This window comes from Rhinichthys klamathensis, unplaced genomic scaffold (genome assembly GCF_029890125.1).
Source record: "Rhinichthys klamathensis goyatoka isolate OS25496 unplaced genomic scaffold, OSU_Roscu_1.1 h1tg000189l_1, whole genome shotgun sequence".
Taxonomy (NCBI): Eukaryota; Metazoa; Chordata; class Actinopteri; order Cypriniformes; family Leuciscidae; genus Rhinichthys; species Rhinichthys klamathensis.
Window position 1 is genome coordinate 942,804 of NW_026606716.1, and position 27,396 is coordinate 970,199.

Below are 27,396 nucleotides of genomic sequence, written 5' to 3' on the forward strand. Positions count from 1 at the left end.
ATGCTGACATTAAAAACTATCCTGGCGCAGATCCAAACAGGTGACTGCTTTGTTACTGTGGACCTAAATGACACCTATTTTCACATCCAGGTAATTCCATGGCACATAAGGTTCCTCAGGTTTCAAATATCGGGTCCTTCTATTTGGTCTGGCTTTGGCTCTAAGGACGCTCTCCAAGTGCATGGAGTGTACTAAATTGCCTAGACCACTAGCTCATTCTGGCTCAATCCAGAGAGCTAGGAGTGTCATGTCTTCCCAAGCTCTTTTGAAAGATATTTGTGTGGTGGAAGGTGATTAGTTGGTTCGGCAGGTTGGTCCTCTTCGCACACTTTTATCAAATTTTAGAACTTGGATCTGGATGCGGCCCTTGGTTTCCGGGTTCTTTCCACATGAACTGGTCACTTTGGTCCAGGTTGAGTTTGGTCTGGTCCAAAAAAAATAATAAAAGAGAGAGTTCTTTGGGCCAGATATGGCAGTGCTTAGCTTCGCGTCTGTGGTATATCGTTCCCATTACATCATCGCTATGCAGCGTTGAGTGAACAGGCATATACTTCTATATATAAATATATATATATAGAGAGAGAGAGAGAGAGAGAGAGTAGGGATGTGAAGGTGAGGATTTTTTCACACCGGTTAATCGACGTGTTACAACACCGGTAATACCGGTATCACCGGCGGGGGCTTTTAAATCGCTAATTTAAAGGCACATGTAAAATGCGCGCGTTTGCACGGGCATGCATAATGGTGGTCGTGCGGAGCAACACTGTTTTGTTATTGTGCGCTGAATTGCCGCTCATTTGAAAACGAAATTAATTTTTTTTACATCGCTTATAAAAAGCTTGTGCAGCAGTGTGCACTTCACTTTCACTTATACATTAGCGTCAATTCATCCTTCGCAGGGAGTTTGATGTGATCTGACAAATCAAAATCCACCATTTTTGCCCGACAAAGCAGTCAGGAGAGTAGTAGTTTAGTAGTCTAGATTAGTAGATTAACGTCGGTGGATTTGAATTTGTCTTTAACTGAGGCAATCTCTCACGACACAATGGAGCCACAAAACGGTAGGCCTATTGTTTAATTTTCTTTGACTGACCAAATTTGAAAGTTGAGACTTTGTTTCATATTAAATGTTACCTGCTCGGTCCTGTCTGTCAGCACGTACAGTGTCCTTATAGGCTACGTGAGTTGCACGTATAAAATTAAGTTAACGAACAACCTCGATCCATCAGGAAACGCCATAGGTCGCTGAATTTCACTGCGCTTCATGAAGAGTTTTTCTTTTGCGTGAAGAAACCGTTCGCCGGAGATGTGTTAAAGATAGCAGTGCATTCATGATTATTAGGCTACCGGTGTAATAATCCTCCTGGCTCCGGGTCTGAGTGAGTCATTTACTCTCTTACCGTTGTTCTTTGATTAACTTTAATGACACTTTAAGACCAGCTGCTGACAGAGACGCGATCGACACGCGTCCCATTTTCTCACAAATCTCTACGTTAATTTAAGACTTTATTTAAATCATTTAAGATTGCTCTTATGAGGACACTCGACAAAACTGACATTTTGGCATAATTTGTGTGTGTTATGGTTTGTTCAAGCCCGAAAGAGAACCTATACTGACGCGCGTCTTTTCTGTGGGTCGCGCCAGCGCGGTCTCTTTAGTCTTGTTGCGCTTAATATCATTCACATTAATAAGAGCGTGATCAGACAACGGTAGTCAATGGGTGACAGAAAAAAACGGATACGGCGTAATTGCGATAAATATATGCATATTTTTTTTATTTTTTTTGCGGTGTCGCGGTGGACAAGTGATGAAACCGGTGTTGCGCCTGAACACCGTGTAACACCGGTAACACCGACTACCGTAGCAAGCCTAACCTCTTAAGGCCCAAGCTGATTTTTTACATGCATTTTTTAATTCTCTTTGCTATTTGGGCTTATTGGAACCTAATTAGAATAAAAACTAAGAATCATCTTTTGATATGATGTACTTTTAGAGAAAAATGATGTCCACATATGTGGACTCATGGTCCGAATTTCCATAAAACACAATAAAGTCACCTTTGTGTAATAGAATGAAAAACCCTTTATTTCTGCCTTGAACGCAGCAGTTTTTTTCCTGACTGTTTTTTTAATGTATTAATAACACATACACTCAAAATGATATGTTGGCTTTACTTAACTTTTTTTTGTAAACAGGTTCCACCGGTTCCACATAACTATGTTTCGTTAAACAAACATAATATGTTCATGTAACTTCAACATCATGGAATTTGGTCATTTTAAGCGACCCAATTAAACTCTGAGCTAATGAGTTAATTAAGTGAATAACTGAGTGATGATTGAGCATTATTGAAGACACCTGATGTTAACAAGCAGAATCTCTGAATGAGAAAACCGGAATGTTTAAGTCACCATTATGGAGATAAGTGTGTGTTTTAGTTGGGCTCTTGACCATTAACTTATTAACTTTAGATTTTGTTTGGTCGCTGTACATGAGTTATAACAGCCGGATGAACAACAAACAAAGGTCATCTGATGGTATTGGTTGTGTTTTAACATAATTATTTCACAATCTTTTGACCTGAGTCACTGAACTTATATTAAACTGAATTTCTGAGTTAAGTTTACCTTATGGATAATAACAGTACTGTCATTGTAGAGCATACTATTTTTAGATTTTTCAATGAAATTCAAATGACCAAATCAAGAAATAAAAAAGAAACTTCCTAAAAAATATTTAGAATAGGCACACACAGACATCAAGAATCAGCATATGAATCTCAGCAATGGTGACAAACAGATCATAAGCTCATTATTTATTCATGCAGCAATGCATGATGGGAGCCATGAATGAGTTTTGATTGGTGGCACCCAGAATGCACTACAACATGCTTTATAATTGTCACCATTGGTGAGATTTACAGGCTGATTCTTGATGTCTGTGGGTGTCTACTGAAAATATTTTTTAGGAAGTTTATTTTTTATTTATTGTTTTGATCATTTGAATTTCATTGAAAAGTCAAAAAAATAGTATGCTCTACAATGACAGTGCTGTTATTATCCATAAGGTAAACTTAACTCAGAAATTCGGTTTAATATAAGTTCAGTGACTCAGGTCAAATGATTATGAAATAATGATTATGTTAAAACACAACCAATAACATCAGATGACCTTTGTTTATTGTTCATCCGGCTGTTATAATTCATGTACAGCAACCAAACAAAATCTAAAGTTAATAAGTTAATGGTCAAGAGCCCAACTAAAACACACACTTATCTCCATAATGGTGACTTAAACATTCCGGTTTTCTCCTTCAGAGATTCTGCTTGTTAACATCAGGTGTCTTCAATAATGCTCAATCATCACTCAATTATTCACTTAATTAACTCATTAGCTCAGAGTTTAATTGGGTCGCTTAAAATGACCAAATTCCATGATGTTGAAGTTACATGAACATATTATGTTTGTTTAACGAAACATAGTTATGTGGAACCGGTGGAACCTGTTTACAAAAAAAAGTTAAGTAAAGCCAACATATCATTTTTTTGAGTGTACACACATATTTTTAACATGTTTTGACTATCAGAGAGTAAAAACAACATGGAAACATTGCAATATTTAAAAATGTATACGATGGTTAATAGGGAGCCAATGCAATGTTGACATAACCGGGCAATATGGTCATACTTCCTGGTTCTGGTAAGAACTCTAGTGGCTGCGTTTTGAAACAGCTGAGGTTTGTTCATTAAGCGTGCAGGGCAACCACCCAGTAGAGCATTACAATGATCTAGCCTTGATGTAATGAACTAACTGTTCCACATTTTTCATTGAAAGCACATGACGTAATTTAGATTTTTTAGTTTTAAAGTTGGTAATTCCTAGTCATCCAGTTTTTATATCAGCAATGCATTAGGTTTTTTTGTATTGGCAAGTTTCGTCGGGGCGTGAAGAAATATAGAGCTGAGTATCATCAGCATAACAGTGAAAACTAATGCCATGCTTCCTAATGATATCTCCCAAGGGGAGCATGTATAGAGTGAACAGCAACGGCCCTAGTACTGAGCCTTCTGCCTTGTGGTACACCATACTGAACTTGTGATCAATAAGACATCTCTAAGGGATCATCGTTATCAGACACATCCAAATCTGTGTTATCTCCATCAATTAACCCAAAGTAGCTCCAATGCTCTTTGCACAGAAAAACGCTCTGGAAATAAAAACATGATAAAATCAAATACAAATTAATTTAATTTATGTAGGTTTGCATTATTTATTTGTTATTTATTCCAATGGGATAATATACAAGCTAATTTACATGTGCACATTTTTACTAGCATATTACATTTTTACTAACATTTTCAACCCAACTAATTTAAGTATGTACGTATGTATTTAGTGATTTAATTGTTATTTATGTCATTGGGACCATGTGCACCTTTTTAGCTGCATCAGAGCTAGCTTTTTTCCCATTTTATGTGTGTGCATGTTTACTAGCATATTAGCTGTTTCGAGGAGCTTCAGTCCATAAGTACACATACGTGTACTTCATGTTTAGCGACCTACAAAGTTGGTAGTTTTGCACTTTTTTTTCAAATTTGCATGTCATGACAAATATACAAGGCTTTTATAAATATCTAAATCAGAATAAGCCATGAAATATGACAGAACTTCTTAACTGGTCGACGTTTGTGTATGGAGCTACCACTTGAATCTTTCCTTGTGTTTGCCGCCATTTTGAATTTTGACCATAGTGTGTTATAAATTTCTGACACTACCAGATGGCAGTATAAGTACCCCCATACGTGTCCATAACACCACCAATTCAGCAGTGAACACAATTGTGGACATAAGAGCAAAAATGTGCTGTCCACGTATGTGGCCACTAAGCCCTAGGAGAGAGAAATATAGAATAGAAGAGAAAGTGTTAGTATTAATTGATCACCCAGCCAGCACATCCATGTGGGGCCCACATGGGTTTGACCTGGGCTATCTAACTGGGACCCAGCCAGTTTTGTCCACGGTTTCCATGTAGGCCCCACATGGGTTTGCCCAGATGAAATGAACACTGCTCAGTGTGCACACTACAGGCTGTTAAATGTAACACATATCAGTGTTGGAGTTAATGAGATAATTAATTGATATAATGATTGAGCATTATTGTTAACAAGCAGAATCATTGAAGGAAAGAGAAACACAAGAACTCCAGCCACAGCCTTAGATGAAATCAACTGAAGATAAAATACACAAAATCTCTCAAGATCTGATTAAACAACTCCACAAACAGCATTACCAGCTTCACTTATTACTAACCAGGTTGACTTTATTTCTGGTAGACGTCTACAGAATTTCTTATTGAGAATTAACAGAGTTTAAGATGTTGATGATTTAATGAAAATAATAGTTTGGTTTGATGTCACCATTATGGTGACCAGCGTTTGCTTTAGTCGGGCTCTTGACTTTTTAAAATGAGTTTTTTCTCTGGCAGCTGTATCTGATTGTTATGTTGAGTATCTGAACATATGTTGTTATGTTAACAGCAAGAGAAAATGCAATCAGATGTTATAAGCTGATTGATGATAATAATCTAATCATCATGTAGTGGCTTAACTCACTAATATTGTGTATGAGTTTTATACGGGTGATAAGTTATTCATTTTATTATTGTGATTCTACAGCAAGAGATCCAGCACATTCTTATCAGAACATCAAATGATTTTTAAAACATCATTTTCACATTTTGGAAATTTTGCAATTTTTACTCACACACAGACATCAAGAATCAGCATATGAATCGCTATAATGGTGACATGCTTCATGGTGCAATGCATTCTGGGAGCCATGGATAAGTTTCTTATGATGCACCCAGAATGCATTGGGATTGTCATGAATCCCATGACATTGAAGCATGTCACCATTGTTGAGATTCATATGCTGATTCTTGATGTCTGTAGAATCACAACAATAAAACAAAATGAATAACATATCACCCATATAAAACTCAGACACAATATTAGTGAGTTAAGCCACCACATGATGATTATATTCTAATAATCAATCAGCTCATAGCATTTGATTGCATTTTCTCTTGCTGTTCTCAACATAACAATCAGATACAACTGAACAGAGAAAAACTAAAGTTAAAAAGTCAAGAGACCAACTAAAGCAAACACTTATCACCATTATGGTGACATCAAACCAAACTATTATTTTCAATAAATCATCAACATCTTAACCTCTGTTAATTCTCAATAAGAAATTCTGTAGACGTCTACCAGAAATAAAGTCAACCTGGTTAGTAATAAGTGAAGCTGGTAATGCTGTTTGTGGAGTTGTTTAATCAGATCTTGAGAGATTTTGTGTATTTTATCTTCAGTTGATTTCATCTAAGGCTGTGGCTGGAAGTAGTTCTTGTGTTTCTCTTTCCTTCAATGATTCTGCTTGTTAACAATAATGCTCAATCATTATATCAATTAATTATCTCATTAACTCCAACACTGATATGTGTTACATTTAACAGCCTGTAGTGTGCACACTGAGCAGTGTTCATTTCATCTGGGCAAACCCATGTGGGGCCTACATGGAAACCGTGGACAAAACTAGCTGGGTCCCAGTTAGATAGCCCAGGTCAAACCCATGTGGGCCCCACATGGCTGTGCTGGCTGGGCAAGTGTTGATTTTGCCAGTATATCACTGGGAAACTTTGCGCATCCATCTAATCTGCCTGTAGCATAGCACAGCCTATATCCCCAATAAGGTGGAGTTTGGTCTTTTATATCACTGTATTAGTCCATTAAGCCATGTTAAGCATTTTGTCCCAACAGAAGGGGAATCCTTGAGTATGATGACGTATTGAGGGAAACCGATTATATTTCCGTTCATGGTAGAAAAAGCTGATAACATGTAGGCTACACAGGGAAAGTAACAATGAAGTTAATGAATGAAACATAAACACAGCTTTTGTGTCTTTATCATCTTTTCCGCATATATACTGACCCAGATAATCATAACAAAAACGTAATGCATGCTCAACTGCTGTAAATTAGTTTTTATGAATGAATGCTTGCTCTAACTGTTGCTCTGGTCTTCGTCAACAACACGCGCTTGCGCCCCCTGCTGGTGAGCTTGACTAAGAGCAGATGGAGATTATGCTCGGTAATCGACTGCTTTTCCTGCATTTCCCGGATGTCAATGTTGAATTTACTGCCGAATTTGAACCACTGAATTGGCTTTATGCACAGCTTCACTACTTCCTGAACTTCAGCCAGCCCTTTGTTTCCTGTCTGTCATTATTGGACAAACTGATTGTGTGCCTGGCCTCAGTAACAATGCAGGCACACCTGGATTAATCATTCATTCATCGTTTTGTTTTCCTTGCTAGAGCTCCAACTGTGTTTCAACATGTTTGTTATCTAACTGTTGACACATTTGTCCTTGAAAAGAGGTAAAAGCATCCACATATGGTAAAAGGAAGTAGGAGGGATTATGATAATGTTCATTTTGTCTATCCAATCAATTGTGAAAGTCTTTGTTTTATATCAAATTAATATCCACGAAGAGTATATAAACTGTATATCTGACCAATAAACTTTGAAGAAGAAGGAGATACCACTTTGTGTTTGTATCACTCTTCCCATGTTGGACTGCATGAAAAGGATCTGAAGCAGCACGGACGGAACAACAGAGCAAAGTTTGTTTGAAATTATTAACTAAATAATACATTTTTCTGACACTTACCTAAGCCCAGATGTGCTGACAGATAGTTGTTGTTTTTTGGGTTTTTTTTTGTTGCAGTAATAAAACTTCTCAAATTTACCATTTTCGTGAAATACAAATTTTGGTAGCCTTTAAATGTGATTACACAGCGTTTTATCCCTGTTTAAAAATAAGTTGATCCTTATATGAAAGGCAAGACGTTTTGTTACTCATTCAGCTGAGAATTGTGTTCCTGTCTCTGCTGTTTGCAATATTTCCAGCATGAGAAGAATCATGTATCTTCTGTTGCCTCTACTGTTTCTTCATGTTTCAGCACAAGGTTGGATGCAGTTTGGTTAGTAAACCTTTTCTTTCTTTCTTAAAAAAAAAAAAAAAAAAAAAAAAAAATACATTGTTTGCAGTTTATTTATATATATATTCAAGCAACATACATTTCGTACAAATACAAGTATTAAGCATTATACATACAATACAAAAAAGAGAGAATAAAGCAATTACTAAAAGGTGCCAAGGGATAGTAACATAAATATCAGAATAAAAGTGCATTCAGCGATAAAAATATCAAATAAATATTTTGTAAAGCTCATAGATTTAAAAAGCCTTGATAGCTTTCTTTTTCAGAGTCTCTAAAACTATTTACATATTGGGTTTCGAATTGGTAAACTTACATTTATAAATATAAAATTTGGTCAAAAGTATAGTATAAGTATAGAACTAAACATAACAAATGAGTCCAGGAACCTCACACTGGATGTCAGCCAGACGTGCCACCCTCATGTCTCTGCTTTTCTCAGGTACATTTATTAAGATCACTTCAATTTGTAGCTCAATCAAATTGTCTCAATTCATCATGCTTTGAATAGTGCATATCATAAATCTATTGAATATATTTTGGGTGATAGATGCTTAAAGTGTCTGAACTGTTTTTGCCCAGGTATTTGTACACACGTCAGATTGATGTTTCCATCACATCGGCTCAATGTCTCCATCAGCTGTCATTTATCTTCGGGGTGAAGACGCTTATGGAGGATGTTGGCAGGGTCTTCACTTCACTCCTTCCAGAAGACAACACCTTCCAGACACAGGTATCAATGTACGAGTATGGCGTCCGCACAGGTGACCTTGTTCTGCAGGAGAATGTCCTTCAGTATCTTTCCTGGAACTGTGAGTTCCTCATAAGCTCTCCGCTGTGGAGCACCATCTCCTTTCACATGATGGACGCTCTGCTGCAGCGCTCAGACCTGGTTGTGGAGGATGAAGCTTGACTTCTTGAAGCTCTGGAGAGATGGATCCAAGACAAAGGTGATGAAATTAGTTCAGAACAACAGGCCAGCCTCCTGAATCACATCCGCTTCCTCCTGATCCCAGTGGATAAGCTGTATGAAATACAATTTTCCTCAAGTGTTCTCCATCAGAATAATGACAAACTGTACCTAACTGGTCTGCTCAGAGGTTTTCAGTTCAATGCTCTGCCTTTCTCTATGATCAGGAATAAAATGGATGACATGAGTAATGATTATCTGCCCAGAATCTACACTGCTAAAGAGTGGAGTGTATTTATCAATGACACAACCCTAAATATCAATCACCGACGAAACAAGAATCGCCAAGTTCCTTCCTTCTCCACTCCTGTACACACTAGTGCTCTTTACAAAGATCAGACGGTCCAGTGGCAAGCACAGGTTTTTCGTAATGCCCGGGAATGCTCTAACTATGGTGTTTCATGTAAATATTTTCCTGTTGCACGATTCCTTGCAAGTGGTAATCAGAACAGTTACGCTAACACCATTCGCTTCAGCAACAGGTTGATTCTCACCTGTAAAAATCAAAACAATGTCTTTCATGTTCAAGAATTTAAAAACAGCATGGCAGTGATTCCAACCAACAGCAGTATGGGCCTGCCTAACCCCTGTCCTGATGACTACAGTTTAAGATTTGTAGTGCGTCCAGAGTATATCTGACTGCACAGCAGACATGGGCACTCAAGCTAGAGACTCGCATTTTAATAGACTTCTGACTTTACTCGGGCTCAACAAAAAGGACTCATGAATATTTTAAAAACGACGAGAAGTTTTTAATCCTTAACTTCTGATATAAAAAGCAAGAATTTGTGTTTTATTTGAATGGTTTTATAATATCTGCGTCACATGTATTTCCCTACATGTCGCGGTAGTTCGGACCCTTGTCATAGAATTTGATTACGTATATCCGTATATTGTGCATAATCTCCGAAATGAAAGTCAAGAAACATGACGGGACGGGAGAAACCGCGCCATGTTCTTTCATTTGGATTTATTAACATGTCAAATCGTCTAGATTCAAAGAATGTGGGAAAATAATTAAACAATTAAAACATCAAATTTTATGAGACATCACATCCACAAAGGTTAGTCACATTATATGTATGTATTTTATTATTATATCTATTACTGTGGTGTAGCTGAATGGCTCTTTTTGATTGCTTGCCTGTTAAAACATTAACAAAAAAAAATCTAACCTTTAAACCTAGCACTACGTTTTACTTATCAATCTTTTCGTAGTGCAGCTTTTCTCTCTCTTAATGTAGGCTATGTCTATGAGACAGAGGATATATGATGTTAATCCATTTATTACTTAAAGCGCTTGGCGCATATCTTAACGTATCGCAATCAGCATGCGTACAGTTTTCTATTGACTTAATCATTCCGAAGTTTGATATTTTCAGATAATGACTGTAATCAATAAAAAACAGTAGTATGTTCCTGTACAACCAGAAGCTGCAGTTTCAGAAACCTACTTCTAGGACCGCAGTTCCAGGACCCTAGTTTTTTGTGACAGCGCCACCTACCGAACTGGATGATATAGTGGCGGCTGCGGTTTCAGGACAGCAGTTCTAGGATCCAGGTGGCTTAGTTTGTACATGGTATCAAGATCCACCTATTATCTTAAGTCTTGTTAGAAAAAGAAAAAATATATATTTTAACAAATAAGATTATGGAATAGAAAAGCTCCTACAGCAGGTGGATTAGAGCAACAAGTAGTATCAAGCTACATGTCACAATTTAAAAGATTAATATTACACTTTTACTTAAAGCTCACTTTAAACCACCATTGAGTATTTGTATCATATTCCGGTACAGTTTAAATGGTTAAAAAAAAGATTGACTTATATGTTATATTTAAATATGTTATATTTAACATTTTGTATGCAGCTAATGGATACACCTTGCTTAGCAATACTGTAAACATTCTTTATTCATATGAAAATACCCAAAGTTGCACACAAACCACATCTACTTGAAATTGTGCATTTATTAGCTTCTTGTTTCAGGAGAAGTTATGTATCGTTAGCTTTGTTATCACGGAGGTCAGAACGAGGAAGTGTACACAGGAGCGTGTCATGCAGAAGGGCAGGATTATGGTCACGTTGAACCACGTGAGATGAGTGACAGCTGTACAGCGAATGAGAGAACGCTGAGATCATAACTGACGCAAATCAGGAAGAGGAGACACAGATCTCGCTGTGTTCGCTGTTTGAGCTTCAGATCGCATAATTCAGTGGAAAATGAATATAAAATGTTATTCTGTATGACAAAATATTTTACAAACATGTGATGATAAATCATTATTTCTCCAAATACACCATTGGACTAAGAGCCCTGGCAGATGCTGTATATTGCATGTATGTGAACACAAATAAACCGGAGAAGACGTGAATGACTGCTTTATGAGTGATGATTTCTATTCAAAATAACGAACGTTACAGATTAATAATTTTGCACTTCTGTCATAAAGTATGAAATTAATGTCACTGCAAACCAGTTTTATCATAAACAGTGGTATCGAAGCTGGAGTCTTAAATCTTTCTAATGATGCGCAGTTTGTCTAGATCAAATAAGTAAGACTGTGATGTTTTAACGAGTAATGAATGTTGAACAACAATAATCTGGGGCCGTCTGTGATCTTTGGGTAAGGGGAAAGGGGTAAAATTAGTGTTTTTGGTGATCCAGTTCTGTAGGTGGGGCTGTCACAGAAAACTAGGGTCCTGGAACTGCGGTCCTAGAACTAGGGTCCTGAAACTGGCATCCACTTTCCATCTGGACAGTCTCTGCTTCATGATCGGTAACCCTTTGGTGCGATTGCCGAAGCAAACAAAGAGCTGTTCTGACTGCCTAGACGCACAGAACACTTCAAGTAGACTTTTAGAGCCCTAACAGGACAGAGCAAATTAGCTGATAATGTAATAACCTGAGCTCTGAACGGAGTTGAGAGGACCTTAGGTACATAACCATGCCTTGGCTTGAGAATGAACCTGAAGTCATGTATCCCAAATTCATCCTCCTGGCTCCTTTGAGGAAACAATGAGGTTGTTTCTCCCCAGTGACTGGCCAGTCACAGGAGCATGGTAAGCTGCTATGGCTGCCACATACACTTTGAGTGTGGATCCAAAAGGTCTTGCAAAAAGGAGAGCACCACTGACACTTCTCATGAGTGGGGCTCGAGGTCCCTGGCTGAGCACCAGCCAGTGAATACTGACCACTTACAGAGCATACAGAGCATAGAGGCGCCTGGTAGACGGTGCTCTATAGCCTCAGTATTCAAGACCTTTTCTGGGAGGTCCCCGGATACCCGTTGAGGGGCAGCACATGAAGGGCCCATAAATCGGGGCGAGGATGCCAAATCGTCCCGTTCGCCTGTGTGAGGAGATCCTTCCTCATTGACTTCCTCATTCCTCATCCAATCACTACCTTGCCGAATACACTCCATATCAGATGAACCGTCTGTGGGTTGAGAGCATGTCCACACCCAAATTTTGGACTCCCGGGACCATGAGCAGCTCTCAGGGAGCGCAGGTTGGCATGCAACCAAAAGAGGGGATTTCTGGCTATGACATACAGGTTGCCTGATCTGAGGCCACCCTGGCGATTTATATAGGACACCACAGACATGTTAGGCCATGCGGACCGTGCGGTCTCTTTGAGACAATTATGCATCATTTAAAATGTATAAGCTAAACCTATCCCCCATTAAAATGTTGTGAAAGTAAGCATCTTTCAGGTCCACCGTAAAAAAAACAATCCCCCGGGCGAACCTGCGCGAGGATTTGTTGGGTAGTTATCATTCTGAACGGCCATCTCATGAGGGCTTTGTTCAGATGTCTCAGATCTAAAATGGGGCGGGTGCCACCGTCCTTCTTGGCACAAGGAAGTAGCGGCTGCAAAACCCTGACCGGCTCAGCGTGGGGGGGACTAATTATATCTGCCCTTTTGCTAGCAGATTTTGTACTTCGGTGCGAAGCATGTCAGCCACGTTGCTTCTCAGCGAGGTCTTGACGACCGCCTGAAACCGTGGGGGTCTGTGAGCGAATTGGAGCTAGTGGCCTCGCTTTATAATGTTCAAAACCCAGTTCGACACATCAGGGATGGCTTGCCAGGCCTGGGCCCTCGTGGCTACGGTTTGAATATACATTGGGGCTGGGCCGCCTAGCATAGGGGGACCTAATACCCTTGTGTTGTGTTTTGTGCACATGTTCTCTTTTGGGCTGGTTTGACAGGCCCGACACAGAGATAGAGTGACAACTGGGGGAGGGCTGCCTAGTGAAAGGGGACCGGTTACCCGGGTGTTGTGTGTTTGAAACATACTCATTTTGTGCTTTATTTGGGTCACTGTGAAAACAGCATTTGTTTGTAGGGGTGCGTCCAGCGTAACGGGCCCATTGACTACAGTATGAAAATCTCCAGCCGCCTGAGCTGAACAGGGAGCTGTGAGATTTAAATGAGCTCTTTTCGAGGGCGGTCCGGCTAGAGCGAGACTCAGACCCTCTCTCTTTCCTCCTGCAGCTAGGAGGGCTTCGGCGGTTCAGGGTCTAACACAATGCGGGCTTGGGGGCCCTGGCGTAGCGCTTCGCTGATCTTGAGCGATGACGGGTGTCAGCCGCAGGGCGGGGCTGGGAAACCCGAGGCGCTGGTTTCGCTGGCTGAGGAAGCGGCCTGCTCTTGTGGCAGCTCGAAGCAGAGCTGGAACGTTTAGGTAGGAAGTGTCTCATAGCTTGAGAAGACTTCTGTGCTTCGGTAAATCTCTCAGAAAGCCCTTTCACAGCCGGGCCAAAGAGACCGGTGCTGGAGATAGGTGAATCGAGGAACGCCGTTCTGTCCGCCTCCTTGATGTCCGTGAGGTTCAGCCAGAGGTAGCGTTCGAGCACGACGAGGTTAGCCATACCTCTGCTGATCGCCTGAGCGGTAGTCTTTGTAGCGCACAGCGCTAGATCTGTGGTGCTGCGCAGGTCACGGAACGCCTCAGGATTCGGGCCAGACTCATCCATTGCCTGGAGAAGCTTGGCCTGAAACACTTGTAACACTGCCATGGCCGAGCCAGAGCCGATGCAGACCGCAAAGCAGAGAAAGCGCGTCCAGCGAGGGCTGAGGTGTTTCAGCAGGGCTTCGAGGGGTGCGCTGCTCTAGATCTCCAGCCAGCAGCAGTGGGTGGGCATAGATGATTCTGCTTCCTCGAGCGGTGGCAGCTTCTCGTAACCTTTTACCGCTGCGCTGTCAACAGAAGAGAGCGCAGTGGAAGTGGAAGCGGAAGCGCTCATGCGTGCTGAGTATGGCGCGAGCCACGACTTCGTAAGTTTAAAGAATGGTATAGAGAAAGCTAGGTACGTGGGGACGTGGCCAGCGAGGGCTTGTTTACATCCATGTGCTCGGGCTGCCGTTGGCTGCGGCATTTCTTCTTCCGCGGCTGAAGTAGTGCCGGGAAATGAAGATCCAGAGGAGTGGTGTCGCCGTCTCGAAAGAGAGCTAACTGCATCCATAGCGTTGAGATGGGCAGGCTCTCGCAGTGAGAGCAGCCCGCGGCAGAGAGTGCAGCTTCAGCGTGGGCGGGTCCCAGGCACGTGGCGCACTCCGTGTGCCTGTCATCCTCGTGTAGATGTGTTCCGCACGAGGTGCATGAAGAGCGAGGCATTTGAAACAACGCTAGCTGAAAATTGCTCTTTCAGAAACTGAGTGTCGCAGCGGCAAACACAACAGCAGCAGTAAATGGATATTCAGCGTTTTCCGCCGGATGGCCACAGGAGAGCAGCGACAGAAGAGAAGCGGCTTCGAGGTGAGTTGAAGGCGCTGCCCGCAGTTTGCAAGGCTCGCTATAGCTGTCTGGCTTGTTTCCACGGCGAAGGCTTCAGAGGAGTCAGAGACGTGAAGTGTCGCTGAAGGAGAGAAAATCTGCTATTTGGCCGAAAATGGCCAATCGTTGTAGGCTTAGGCCACGCCCATTTAGGCGCGCTCTGACGTGTTTGGCGCCAAGTCACTTGATTGGGTCGCACGTCAGGAGGCTTTTGGCCATAGGATGTGCAGCTGCACTGCTTTTTAAATTAATATCTTCAATATTTCTCAAGGAAAGGAGTTTCCCCACTGCATATTAGCTACGCAATACGAAGTGACCGTTCTCGAAAGGGAACTACTGTATAACAAAGCGCGACTGGTGCCATCTTGCGTCCACTTAGCGATTGTATTGAAAATAACTACTTGTTTTGGTTGCCAGGACGATTGTTTTATACATTGTAATGGATTATAAAGTAACAAGCTGGATTTACATCATACCTTAAATCTTAGGACCTTTATTACAAACAGATAATAGAATAATCATATATTTTGTCTATATAATACAAATAATAGGATTTTTGAGTATGACAAGTTAAAATAAAATAAAATAATTGTAGAAGGCACAACAGCAAAAACACTGGATAGGCGGTTCAGGTGGATCAGCGTCTACCTCGACATTTTTTTTCCATTCCTTATAAAGTCCATCAAACTTTTTGTCAGTTGGAAACCCCCTCATGATTTCAGTTCTTTACAGACAACCTGTCCAATCCAAAGTCTTGGACTGTCATTAATCCTGGAAATTCCCTCAGGACCTTCTCATATAAAACCCTCCGTCTTTTCGTCCTCTTTCTCCGGGCTTTCCTCCTCTGCTTTCTCCTGTGTTTGGTCTGCAACACAACAACTGGTAATACCTGCATTTTTCTCCTAAAATTCAGCAAAATTTTCCTTTCCTTACTATACTTCCTAATAAATGCTTAAAACATCATCTAAATATGAAGGGGAATATTCTTATTTTACGGATATATTTTACTCACAATAATTTCTAGAGGTGCCCATATGTGTTATTTCATAATGTGATTTTCACCCCAGTTATAAATGTTTTACTTCAATGAAAGGTTAGATTTTTGTGATTTTTTTTTAATGCAAGGTCAAACAGATAAACAATGCAGATTTAATTTCACAGCTATCTTTAATCACATTTACCAAGGGTCACAATTCTGACCATGACTGCATATTCAAAAATATTGCAAACAGCAGAGACAAGAACACAATTCTCAGCTGAATGAGTTACAAAACATCTTGCCTTACCTTTAAATAATGACCAGATCAGGCCAACTATTGACATTTGGATAAAACGCTGTGTAATCACATTTAAAGGCTACCATATGTTTCATTTCATGAAAATGCTCAATTTGGTAAGTTTCATTATTGCAACATATGCCATTCAAACAAGAACTGTCTGTCAGCACATCTGGGCTAAGGTTAGTGTAAGAAAAATGGCTAACACTTGGTGGTCACAGATGGGGACCACCATCTAACACAGATGATCTCCTTTACACATTCTACTGACTAGAGGTGTTGCAACATGTCAACTAACTCTCATTAAAGTATTAGTAGACTGTCTGCTTAATATCTGCTAAGTCCAACATTGGAAAAATAATACAAACAAAGTGGTATGCTTCACATCCCCTTCTTCAAAGTTTACTGGTCAGATACACAGTTTATACTCGTATTGTTAATAATACAATAATAATATTTAATTTATATAGAGTTTTTCCATAGCTAAAGTACCCTTTACAACGTATACAAAAAAGAAATCGTAACAGCAATAGAATATACAGTACAATAATAACAGACAATAGTTCAAATGGAGTAGATTTCAAACACGAGACTATACACTGTAAAAAATGTACTGTAAAATTTACAGCAATTTGTTACAGTGTAGAGCAAAGATAATACAAAGACAGAAAAAGGGACATTACATAGAGGTATCACGCAGCAAAGCTTGTTTACGCCACAGAATAGAAGATTTTAAAAGATAATTGCACATTTTTATCTCACAATTGCGAGTTTACATCTTGCAATTCTGACTTTATTTCTTAGAATTGCGAGATATAAAGTCAGATTTGCGTGTTATAAAATTAGAATTGTGAGATATAAACTCACAATTGCGAGAAATAAACTTGCGTTTTCTTTGGCGGAAACACGTTTCTATAAGCAGCAACATAGATTCAAGTAGCCTACAAAAACAGAACAATATTTGATAACAATCAGAAAACAAATGTTTTAAGTTGCGAGTGACCGGGGGAGAGAGTTCCAGAGTTTATGTGCAAAAACACTAAGGTCATGTGCACTGTAAAGTTTCAGGAGTGACAACCGTATTTAAATGTGGAACTGCAACATCAGAATCTAGCCAGAAGAAGTAGGTCATCCAGGTACTTTTTGCTTACTCTTTTATGAGTTCTATGAATTCGGACATACTTCTTTTGTCACATTCTGTTTTTTCGTCCTACTATATAGTAGAGAAGTATGCGATTTCAGATGCAGCCCAAGTGTGCCGCACAAGTCCTGAAAGGTGAAACCAAAGCGTTTTGATCGCCCCCAGGTGGCTGGATGCAATATAGGTCATAAACACCAACCTCTCCAACTGCATCTCGTGTGACTCCGAGCAAAATAATCAATGAGGCACCAACAGACTTTTCCGGGATTTTCGGGAGGAGATTGGAGCTTTAACTTTAATTTCTAGATTTCCATTACTATTTATTTCGCACCGACATAATGAGTTGTTGATTCTGCAAGAGTGTGGGTGGGGCCTTGATACCACGGCTCCACTTCACGCTCACTACACTAAAAAAAATGGTTTTGTTGCTCTGTTATTTTTACCCAAGTATGTTTTGTTAAAGTAACACACATATATTTATTTTACCACCAAAACACTATTGTATTGCATTTAATTAACTTACTGTGCAGACTCGGGCACCAAGATGTCAGCGCCACATTGGAACATGCACTTCACTTTTCTACAATGGAAGAGAGTGAAGGTCGTTGTCCATCTTTTTTACAGTCTGTGTTCTGAACAAAGAAATATTACAATGACAAAAGACTTATGTTCAGCAATTTTAACTAAAGCAAAGTTGACAGAATTTGAGTCATGTTTTGCTTATGCTTGGAAAGGCTGCTTCACAGAGCTCGCTCTTGTAGTGTTGCCATGTCCACTTATTATATGTAGCCTCCTCAGACCTGGTTGTCCACATACGTGGACATCACAAAGTCCAGGGGTCAGAAAGTAAAAGTCCTGCCACATTTTTATTCCACCCACAGCAAAAACTCCAGTGTTAAATGAACTTTACTGGGAGTTTATTTGGATCCAGACTCAAGAGTGTTAAAGTTAATGAGATAATTAAGTGAATAATTGAGTGATGATTGAGATATTATTGAAGACACCAGATGTTAACTAGCAGAATCACTTAAGGAGAAAATCTATATTTTAGTCACCGTTATGGTGATCAGTGTTTGCTTTAGTTGGGCAGGTGACCTTTAAATGTTTAACTAAATATTTTGTTTGGCTGTTTTAACAGCTGGATGAACAAAGAGATCAGATCAGATCAGATCAGATCAGATCAGATGTTGTAGATCATGTTTAGACATAATCATCATTTGACCAGAATCACTGAACTCATTTAAAGCCTACTCTCTGACTTAAATGTATAATGATCATAACAGCATCACAGTGATTCTATAACATTATATCCAGATTTTTCAAAATAAACCAAATGATATCTTACACGTTGTTTTGATAAATAAATAATAATCTTTCTTTTAGGCACACACATACATCAAGATTCAGTGTATGAATCTCAACAATGGTGATAAACAGAATATTCAATTAGGAAAAGGAAATTACTAAGACAATTCAGATCATAATTTATTCATACCGCAATGCATGATGGGAGCCATGAATGAATTTTGATTGGTGGCACCCAGAATGCACTGCAACATGCTATATAATTGTCACCATTGTTGAGAATCACAGGCTGATTCTTGATGTCTGTGTGTGGCCATAAAGTAATTAGAATAGAATAGCTTTTAAGAAATCTTTCGGATATTATTAAAATTTCTGAAAATGTTATACTGTGTAATCAAAAGATTAAACTCTACAAATGATGATTATGTCAAAACATAACCAACAGCAGCACATCAGCTTTGCTTGTTGTTCATCTGGCTGTTATAACTCATGTACATCAGCCAAACAACTTCTAAAATGAAAGAATAAAGGGTCAAGAGCCCAACTAAAGCAGACACTGATCACCATAATGGTGACTTAAAAAATGTGACGTTCTCCTTCAGTGATTCTGCTTGTTATCATCAGGTGTCTTCAATAATGCTCAATCATCACTCAATTATTCACTTAATTATCTCATTAACTTTAACACTGGAGTTTTTGCTGTGGGTGGAATAAAAATGTGGCAGGACTTTTACTTTCTGACCTATGCGCATCTCGTCAGTAAAGCCGGTTCCTTGATTAGTAGTAAATCGCCTTCACCTGCTTTCAGATGGAGCGGCATTTACTACAAAGAGCCGTAGTTAACTGACAAGCTGAGCCAAATCGCACTAATATCGCGGACGTATCGCCAGCGATATTTAATGCGATATGGCTCAGCTTGTCAGTTAACTACGGCCCTTTACACAGCAAAAACTCCAGTGTTAAATGAACACACCTGGGAGTGTATATGAGTCCACACTCAAGAGTGTTAAAGTTAATGAGATATTTAAGTGATTAATTGAGTGATGATTGAGCATTATTGAAGACACCTAAAGCAGATTCACTGAAGAAGAAAACCGGAATTTCAGGTCACCATCATTATCTTTAACACTCTTGAGTGTTAATTTAACACTCATATTTTAACACTGAGTCTGGAGCCATATAAACTCCCAGGAGAGTTAATTTAACACTGGAGTTTTTGCTGTGTACCCACCATGCATTGCAGCATGACCATTTTTTTTATTGTCACCATTGTTGTGAATCATATGTAAAATCTTGATGTCTGTGTGTGACAACATGATATGTTTGCTGTGAACATCGTATGCACATAATTTTTATCCACCTCTAAATAAGTGATCATAAAACTGCTATTGGTGCCAGTATTGCAGATCCACATGTACCCCTTTTCCACCAACAAGAACCGGGTGCTGGTTCGGAGTTGGTTCGACTGACAAGCTTACTAAGAACCGGTTTGCCTTTCCACCGGCTAGAGAGCCACAACAGAGCCAGATCTTACGTCACTGCATACGTCTCATGTTGCCCAGCAACGCTAGTGCGGTAGCGCCAAACACAAATATGCCAGGCTTGTTCGAGATGCATCGGCTTCTCGCAGATCGATCGCCACATGACATCAAAGCACTACGAAAGCGATCCAAAAGCACAAGGAGTCGTATGATCTCCAAACACTCCCGCAGCTCCGATCGGTCCGCGCCGCTCCGATGCATCTCGAACAAGCCATCAACAATAACGGACGTTGCGTTACTATGGATGCTCATGGGTTTGCAAAAATACTTCGGAATCCAACGCGTTTGTGCAGCTCGCCGTAACTTACATAGACGGATATTATAATCAAGCTGGTATTAGCTCGACTAGCTGCTATTTAAAAATGGCGGTCACAAGTTTCTATTCGTCTTGTTGGTCACGGTAACCCCGCCCCCAGCCCCTGACGCAAGCGGTTCTTACTTGGCTCTGTTCTAGACCAGCAATGATTTGGTGCTACTAAAGAACCACTTTTCCTGGTTCGGAGCTGGTGCTTTGCGTGTGGAAAACGAAGAACCTAATTGAAACTAGGCTCGGGCTCCGAACCAGCACCAGCTCTGCCATGGTGGAAAAGGGGTAATGGTGGCGGCTAGAAATGCGAAAGTGTCTGACAACATTAGATGAATGTTTTGTAAAGCTTTCATCATCAACATCAACATGAAGCTGATAACACCTGATCTTACTTATTCTTGACTTTCTTTGCAACATCGACTGTGTTATACAAGCACAGAGATACAGCAGCCAAAGAAAAGCTAAAGAAAAATTAAGGGGATCAAGAGCCCAACTAAAGCAAACACTGATCACCACAATGGTGACACTTCAAATGAAACATCAACATCTAAACTTCTGTTAATTCTCACTAAGATCATCTGACAGCAATAGTCAAAGTAATTCTGTCTAAATGAGACCATAAATGATGTTGAAAATATGTCCACAATGGCCACATTTGAACTAGTTTTTAACCTTGTACGAAGGTTCGATGAAAGTCTATATTGGTTCAGTTAAGTTTGTATCAGTTACAGGGAAGCAATTCCATTGATTTGTTTGGACATTACTATTTCACATAGATTCTTTCTGATTCAGTTGTGTTGTCACAACACAAGGAGCTTACATAGATTCAACAAATTCCATTAATGTTAATAAAAAATAATTTGCTTGTGTGGAACCACTGTCCATAATTAAATTGAGTAAGTTTAAAGAGTAATTTTTTTGAGTGTGGTTTAAACAAACAGTCGGGGTTAGACAGGGTTGCATAATGTCACCAGATCTATTCAACCTGTATCTGGAATACATCATGAGACTTGCCCTAGATAGACAAAATATGGAAAATGTCGGAGCCAGTGTCGGCGGAAGGCAGCTCAGCAACTTAAGATTTGCCGACGACATTGAACCGCTCACGGAAGTAAAAACCTTCAAGTACCTGGGAGCAACAATAGCTGGGTTTCAGTCACGTGATTATGATGACGCGCGAAATTCAGATGGAGGGCAGGGAGTGAAGAGCACAATGGACGAGATGGAGGAAAGTCCGTACTGTACTACTTTACACGCTATTACAAGAGAAAGATATAAACAAAAAATCAAACATATGTTGGACGTGATCCTTACGTTATGAAGAGGAGCGATTTTTCAACTGAATTGAAAGATTTTCCTGCCATCGAGGCGGTAGATATCAGCAACTACCTCGTCTTACAGACATACTTTGACTTTACAAAGTTCGTACACGTTACACGTTAACTTATACGTTACACAAACATAGCCACTTAAGTTGTATTAACTCACATTTGATGAAGTGATCACTGCACACACGGGCATTTTCCTATCCGGGCTGGTCCTGACCGCAGACATAGGTTTGCAAGCCGTTTTTCCGGAGTTTTTCGGTCAATTTCTTGCATTTTCCCCCCTTATGAACAACAACTTTTGGCACACGATAAAAACTCCTCGTCGTTTGATCGATTTAAGTAACCATAAACGACGCAAAACATAGCCATTTTGTGTTTGTTATAGTGCTTTCCAAATACAGCAAATCACTTCCTGCCCTCCATTTGCATTTCGCGCCATGGCAACGCAGTGGCGTGACGTCATATGAAAACAAGCTATAGCTGCAAATGGAGACTGTATGCAAGATATTCGCATCAGAACTGCAACAGCGCTCAGTTCAATGGGCGATCTCCAAAATACATGGAAAGGCAGAGGAATCAGCATACATACCAAGATGCGCTTGTATAAAGCACTGATCCAGCCAATAGCGCTATATGGCTGTAAAAATTGGACCCTTAAAAAAGCGGAAGAGAAAAAACTCCTTGTATTCGAAATGGCTGCCCTAAGGAAGATTCTCAGAGTTAGCAGATTAGAAAAAATCTGTAGCGAGATAATACGACAGCGTACGGGGTGCCATCAAACGATTGTACATGCAGTACATGAGAGGCAGCATAGGTGGCTAGGGCATGAGCTGAGAATGAACGAAGACCGTATAGCAAGAACGGTACTACAAGGAAAAGTAGATTTACATTTACATTTAGCTGACGCTTTTATCCAAAGCGACTTACAATTGCTACATATGTCAGAGGTCGCACGCCTCTGGAGCAACTAGGGGTTAAGTGTCTTGCTCAGGGACACATTGGTGTCTCACAGTGGATTCGAACCCGGGTCTCTCACACCAAAGGCATGTGTCTTATCCACTGCGCCATCACCACCCGGCAAACGAAAACAAGGAAAACCGAAGGCCACATAGATAAGATCGATCGAATATCGGACAAGTATGAGTTTACATCAGGCATCAATTGTGGGACGGGACAGAAATATTTGGAGAGAACTAGGTGAACGTATTGGAGCCCACGTCGGACTCACCAGCTGAGTGCTGATAAGGCGTAGAAGAAGAGAAGCACCTTATCATGGTCACACTGTTAGCAATTGATGTAATTTTTACAATAAATTTTACAACAACATATTGTATTCATGTTTTTATTGTAAATGCAAATGCATGATGGGAAATGTATGGATAGTCCTGTAATTTTATTGTAACTACACTGTAGAAGCATTATTTTACAGCCACCGCATAGCATTGTGGGATCGCTGCTGTTTGAATTTTGAAATTGTACCAGAATCAAACATTTTAGGAAGAATCAGGTATGAAACATTAACATGAAATCTATTTTATAAGTCTATGGATATCCAGTCACAGCCTTAAAATCAGATAAAGATAAAAAGAAGACATTAAATCTCTGAAGATCTCAGCAGAGGAGGATTAAACAACTCCACAAACAGCATTACCAGCTTCACTTATTACTAACCAGACTGACTTTATTACAGTCATAAGTCTATGAACGGAGGTTCGATGTCGATGTTTTAAAATGTTTGGTCGCAATTATGGTGATCAGTGTTTACTTTAGTTGGGCAGTTTGACTCTTGGCATTTTAAGTTAAATTTTGGTCTTTGTAACAGTGTTTACCAAAGCACATAATTTGTTACATAGGAAAACAAAACCAAAGGTGTTCAGGTGTTATAGTTGTCATTATCAAAAAGTAGAATGATTCACTAATCTTATCCTGGACCCTGACCAAAAGTTGTAATTTGTTATTAATAAATAACTTTGACCTTACTTGACACAGGGCAGACATTCTGAATTTTTGTATACATTTTTTGAATTTTTTTGAAAATCATTTTAATTTTTTTTTGGAAACAAACAGACATCAAGAATCAGCATATGAATCTCAACAATGGTGACATGCTACAATGCATGCTGGGAGTTTTAAACTATGTAGCCTCCCAGAATGCATTGCGGCATAAAGCATGTCACCATTGTTGAGATTCATATGTAGATTCTTGATGTCTGTGTGTGTGTCCAAAGATTACATTCCCAATTTTAGAAAAAATATCAGCTTGATGTCTGATCTGCATAAAAAAATGTATGTTGTTGAAAAAAAATCTATTAATAACAAATAACTACTTTCGGTTGTTTTTTGTACTTTATTATGTTGTAAACTATACGCCTATCACCAGACCACTTTTGTTTCTGTTGACGTTGACAGCAGCGCGGATTGATAGAAATGGATAGAAAATAGTGCAGATTAAAACTGAGGTATGAATTTTGACCGGCGTGTTTTTTGTGTGGTAAATTAATCAAGCTTTGAAACGCAAATCATTTTTTCACGTAAAAACGCACAGTTTTGTGGCCCCGGAAAATAACCGGGAGTACTTTATTGAAAAACTTCCAGCGGCCAGAACTCTGACCAGCGAGGTGACAACAGAGTGGGTCAGTGTGTATGCACTATAGTGCTGGTAAGGATTGCATACAACTTCATGTCTTAAATGGGCGAACTAACCCTTTAAAGTACAGTATACGTCATACAGGTTTGTGGAATCGCGCGAGTTTTCTCAAAATTGCAGCATTGCATATCTAACCATTATCTAGCAATTAAACAAATTATCTTTTTTTCTTTTGTAGTAAGTTTTTATTTTGTTATATAATTTCTTAATAGCTTTTCATTAAACTCATGAACCCCCTGCAGTTCCATCACGAGTCTGGGGTACCATGATGTGATTTAATATTTAATGCATGGTGTTGATAAAAAAAGAATGGAAAATATTTTCTTTCTCTTTGTATTTTTATATCAATGTGCTACCAGATTATTCTAATCAAATGAACAAGTTAGGTCAAAAATAATCTAAAAGTAGTCTTGATTATATTACTTTAAATGTGTATTGTAATGGATTTTGTTACTAACTACAACTTTTGTCATGCAATCTATCAGAAACCGACGACTATTTGTAAGTTATCTACACAGCAATGGTAATTTGTAGGCCACCTTGAACTCTGTCATGTTCCTCAGAGTACCCTAAGTTTACTTGCTGATCAAGTTTCAAATTACAATCAAGCAGTGCTCAACCACCTTTGCTAGAGCTACAGTGAACAGGCTTTCTAACAGAATTAGCTTGGCAACAAAGATCTGGGGGGGTGTCCTTCTTTTCCATGATCAGAGGTGCTGATGGCTGGGAACTGCCTCCTCGGCTGTGACTGGGACAACAGGCGGCTAACGAATTAAATTAACTTAGTTCTAACTTACTTTCTGTATTGTGTGAATTTTCATGGAGTGGTCTCACTCGCACTGCATGCCCAGAATATGCTGACAGACATTTCTTGTTTAAATTCACGTTTTGGAGTAATGAAACTTAAATGTGTCCTTTTCATGAAATGAAACTTATGGTAGCCCTCGAAAGTGATTACACAGCGTCTGATACAAGTTTCACAATATTTGACCTGATTTGGTCCTTATTTAAAGGAAAGGCAAGACCTTTTGTTACTCATTCAGCTGAGAATTGTGTTCCTGTCTCTGCTGTTTGCAATATTTCCAGCATGAGAAGAATCATGTATCTTCTGTTGCCTCTACTGTTTCTTCATGTTTCAGCACAACGTTGGACGCCGTTTGGTTAGTAAACCTTTCTATCATTTTTATATAAAAAACATTGTTTGCAGTATTTGTATAGATTTTCATGAGTTAAAAAAAATACAATGTTACAATATGTGTGCATTGCAATGTATTTTTTACGTTAAATGTAATCTACAGCGTTTATTGGTCTATTGGAATTTTACAACCAAATATATATGTCTTTCTGTTGCAACAACAGTTAGATGAGGTTGAACAACAAATTTGATTGACTTTCTGAGCAGTTTTTTTGTCAAATATATTAACCTTTTAATCTTCTGTCGCTGGATGAAGGTTACAGACCAAAGCAGCCAACACAGGAGGGCAGAGTGAGATTGGTGGGAAATCTTCCGTCTTCTGGTCGTGTGGAGATATATCATGATGGACAGTGGGGAACAGTTTGTGATGACGGATGGGACGTGGCTGAAGCACAAGTGGTGTGTCGTCAGATGGGTTTCCCTGGAGCCGTATCAGCTACGTCTGGAGGACAATATGGGGAAGGTATATGATCCTCAGTCCATTTTATTGTTACACATTATCATAACAATAATTGTCTAATTTTTTAAACCACAATTCTATTGATTTTTCAAGGCTCTGGTCCAGTCTGGCTGGATGACATGAACTGTAAAGGTTCAGAAAGCTCATTGTCTGGTTGCAGCTTCAAAGGCTGGGGTGTTAGTGACTGCACACATAAAGAAGATGCAGGAGTGACCTGCGATACTGGTAATAAATTCAACTACTAGATATATCTTTAGTTGTCCACTTGTATTTCTATTATTTCTATTGTTTCAATCTCTTTTATTATATTTTCTTTGCAGGTAAAAACATAACCAGCAATCGTCAGTTCTCTGTGGATAACAGTCTGGGTTTGTCTGATGATCTTGGTCTTCTGTTTGACAGTGAAGATGGTTGTGATTTCATCATTAATGTACAAGACCTCAGTGAAGAGGCAGAGTTGGCGTTTTGTGTGCACCGTTTGATCCTCATGATTTATCCAGAACTAAACATAACAAATGAGTCCAGGAACCTCACACTGGATGTCAGCCAGACGTGCCACCCTCATATCTCTGCTTTTCTCAGGTACATTTATTAAGATCACTTTAATTCGTAGCTCAATCAAATTGTCTCAATTCATGGAGAATGTTGCTTTGAATAGAGCACAGCAAAATCCCCAGTGTTAAATTAACACTACTCAGTGTTTATATGAGTTTATGTTATAAGTAACACTGAAGCAGTGTGGAAGTTAGTGATATAGTTAAGTGATTGATTGAGTGATGATTGAGCATTATTGAAGACACCTGATGTTAACAAGCAGAATCACTGAAGCAGAAAAGCACACATTTTAAATCACCGTTATGGTGATCAGTGTTTGCTTTAGTTGGACTCTTAAACCTTACATTTTTTATTTTTAGTATTTTCTTTATTTTGTTTGGCTGCTGTAACAGCCAGATAAACAAAGAGAAAATGTGATCTGATGGTGTTGGTTGTGTTTTAACTAGGGCTGTCAAATGATTAATCGTGATTAATCACATCCAAAATAAAAGTTTTTTTTACATAATATATGTGGGTGCACTGTGTATATATTATATATATATAAATACACACACATGCTTGTATATATTTAAGAAATATTTTCATGTATATACTATACATAGATTTATATATAATTTATATTATATATAAATATAAATATTTTATATATAAATAATATTTTTTTCTTAAATATACATGCATGTGTGTGTATTTATATATATATATATACAAAATAATTATACACAGTGCACCCACATATATTATGTAAAAAAAAACTTTTATTTTGGATGTGATTAATCATTTGACAGCCCTAGTTTTAACATAATATTTTTTTGACCTGAAACA

General features: G+C 39.2%; 1 protein-coding gene and 1 pseudogene across 2 annotated transcripts in view; both read left to right on the forward strand.

Annotated features, from left to right (window-relative positions):
• Window positions 1-9,681, forward strand: LOC130095230 (galectin-3-binding protein A-like; annotated as a pseudogene).
• LOC130095249 (galectin-3-binding protein A-like) overlaps window positions 7,580-27,396 on the forward strand; it is a 21,558-nt gene continuing 1,741 nt past the window's right edge. The window contains exons 1-5 of one of the 2 annotated variants that reach the window (XM_056261940.1): window positions 7,580-7,687; window positions 25,446-25,521; window positions 25,813-26,019; window positions 26,110-26,241; window positions 26,337-26,598. In XM_056261940.1, the coding sequence (XP_056117915.1) occupies window positions 25,449-25,521; window positions 25,813-26,019; window positions 26,110-26,241; window positions 26,337-26,598 (674 nt within the window). In that variant the 5' untranslated portion in view covers window positions 7,580-7,687; window positions 25,446-25,448. Of the gene's footprint in view, window positions 7,688-25,344; window positions 25,522-25,812; window positions 26,020-26,109; window positions 26,242-26,336; window positions 26,599-27,396 lie in introns of those variants that run through there. The other variant, XM_056261939.1, reaches the window with a different exon arrangement.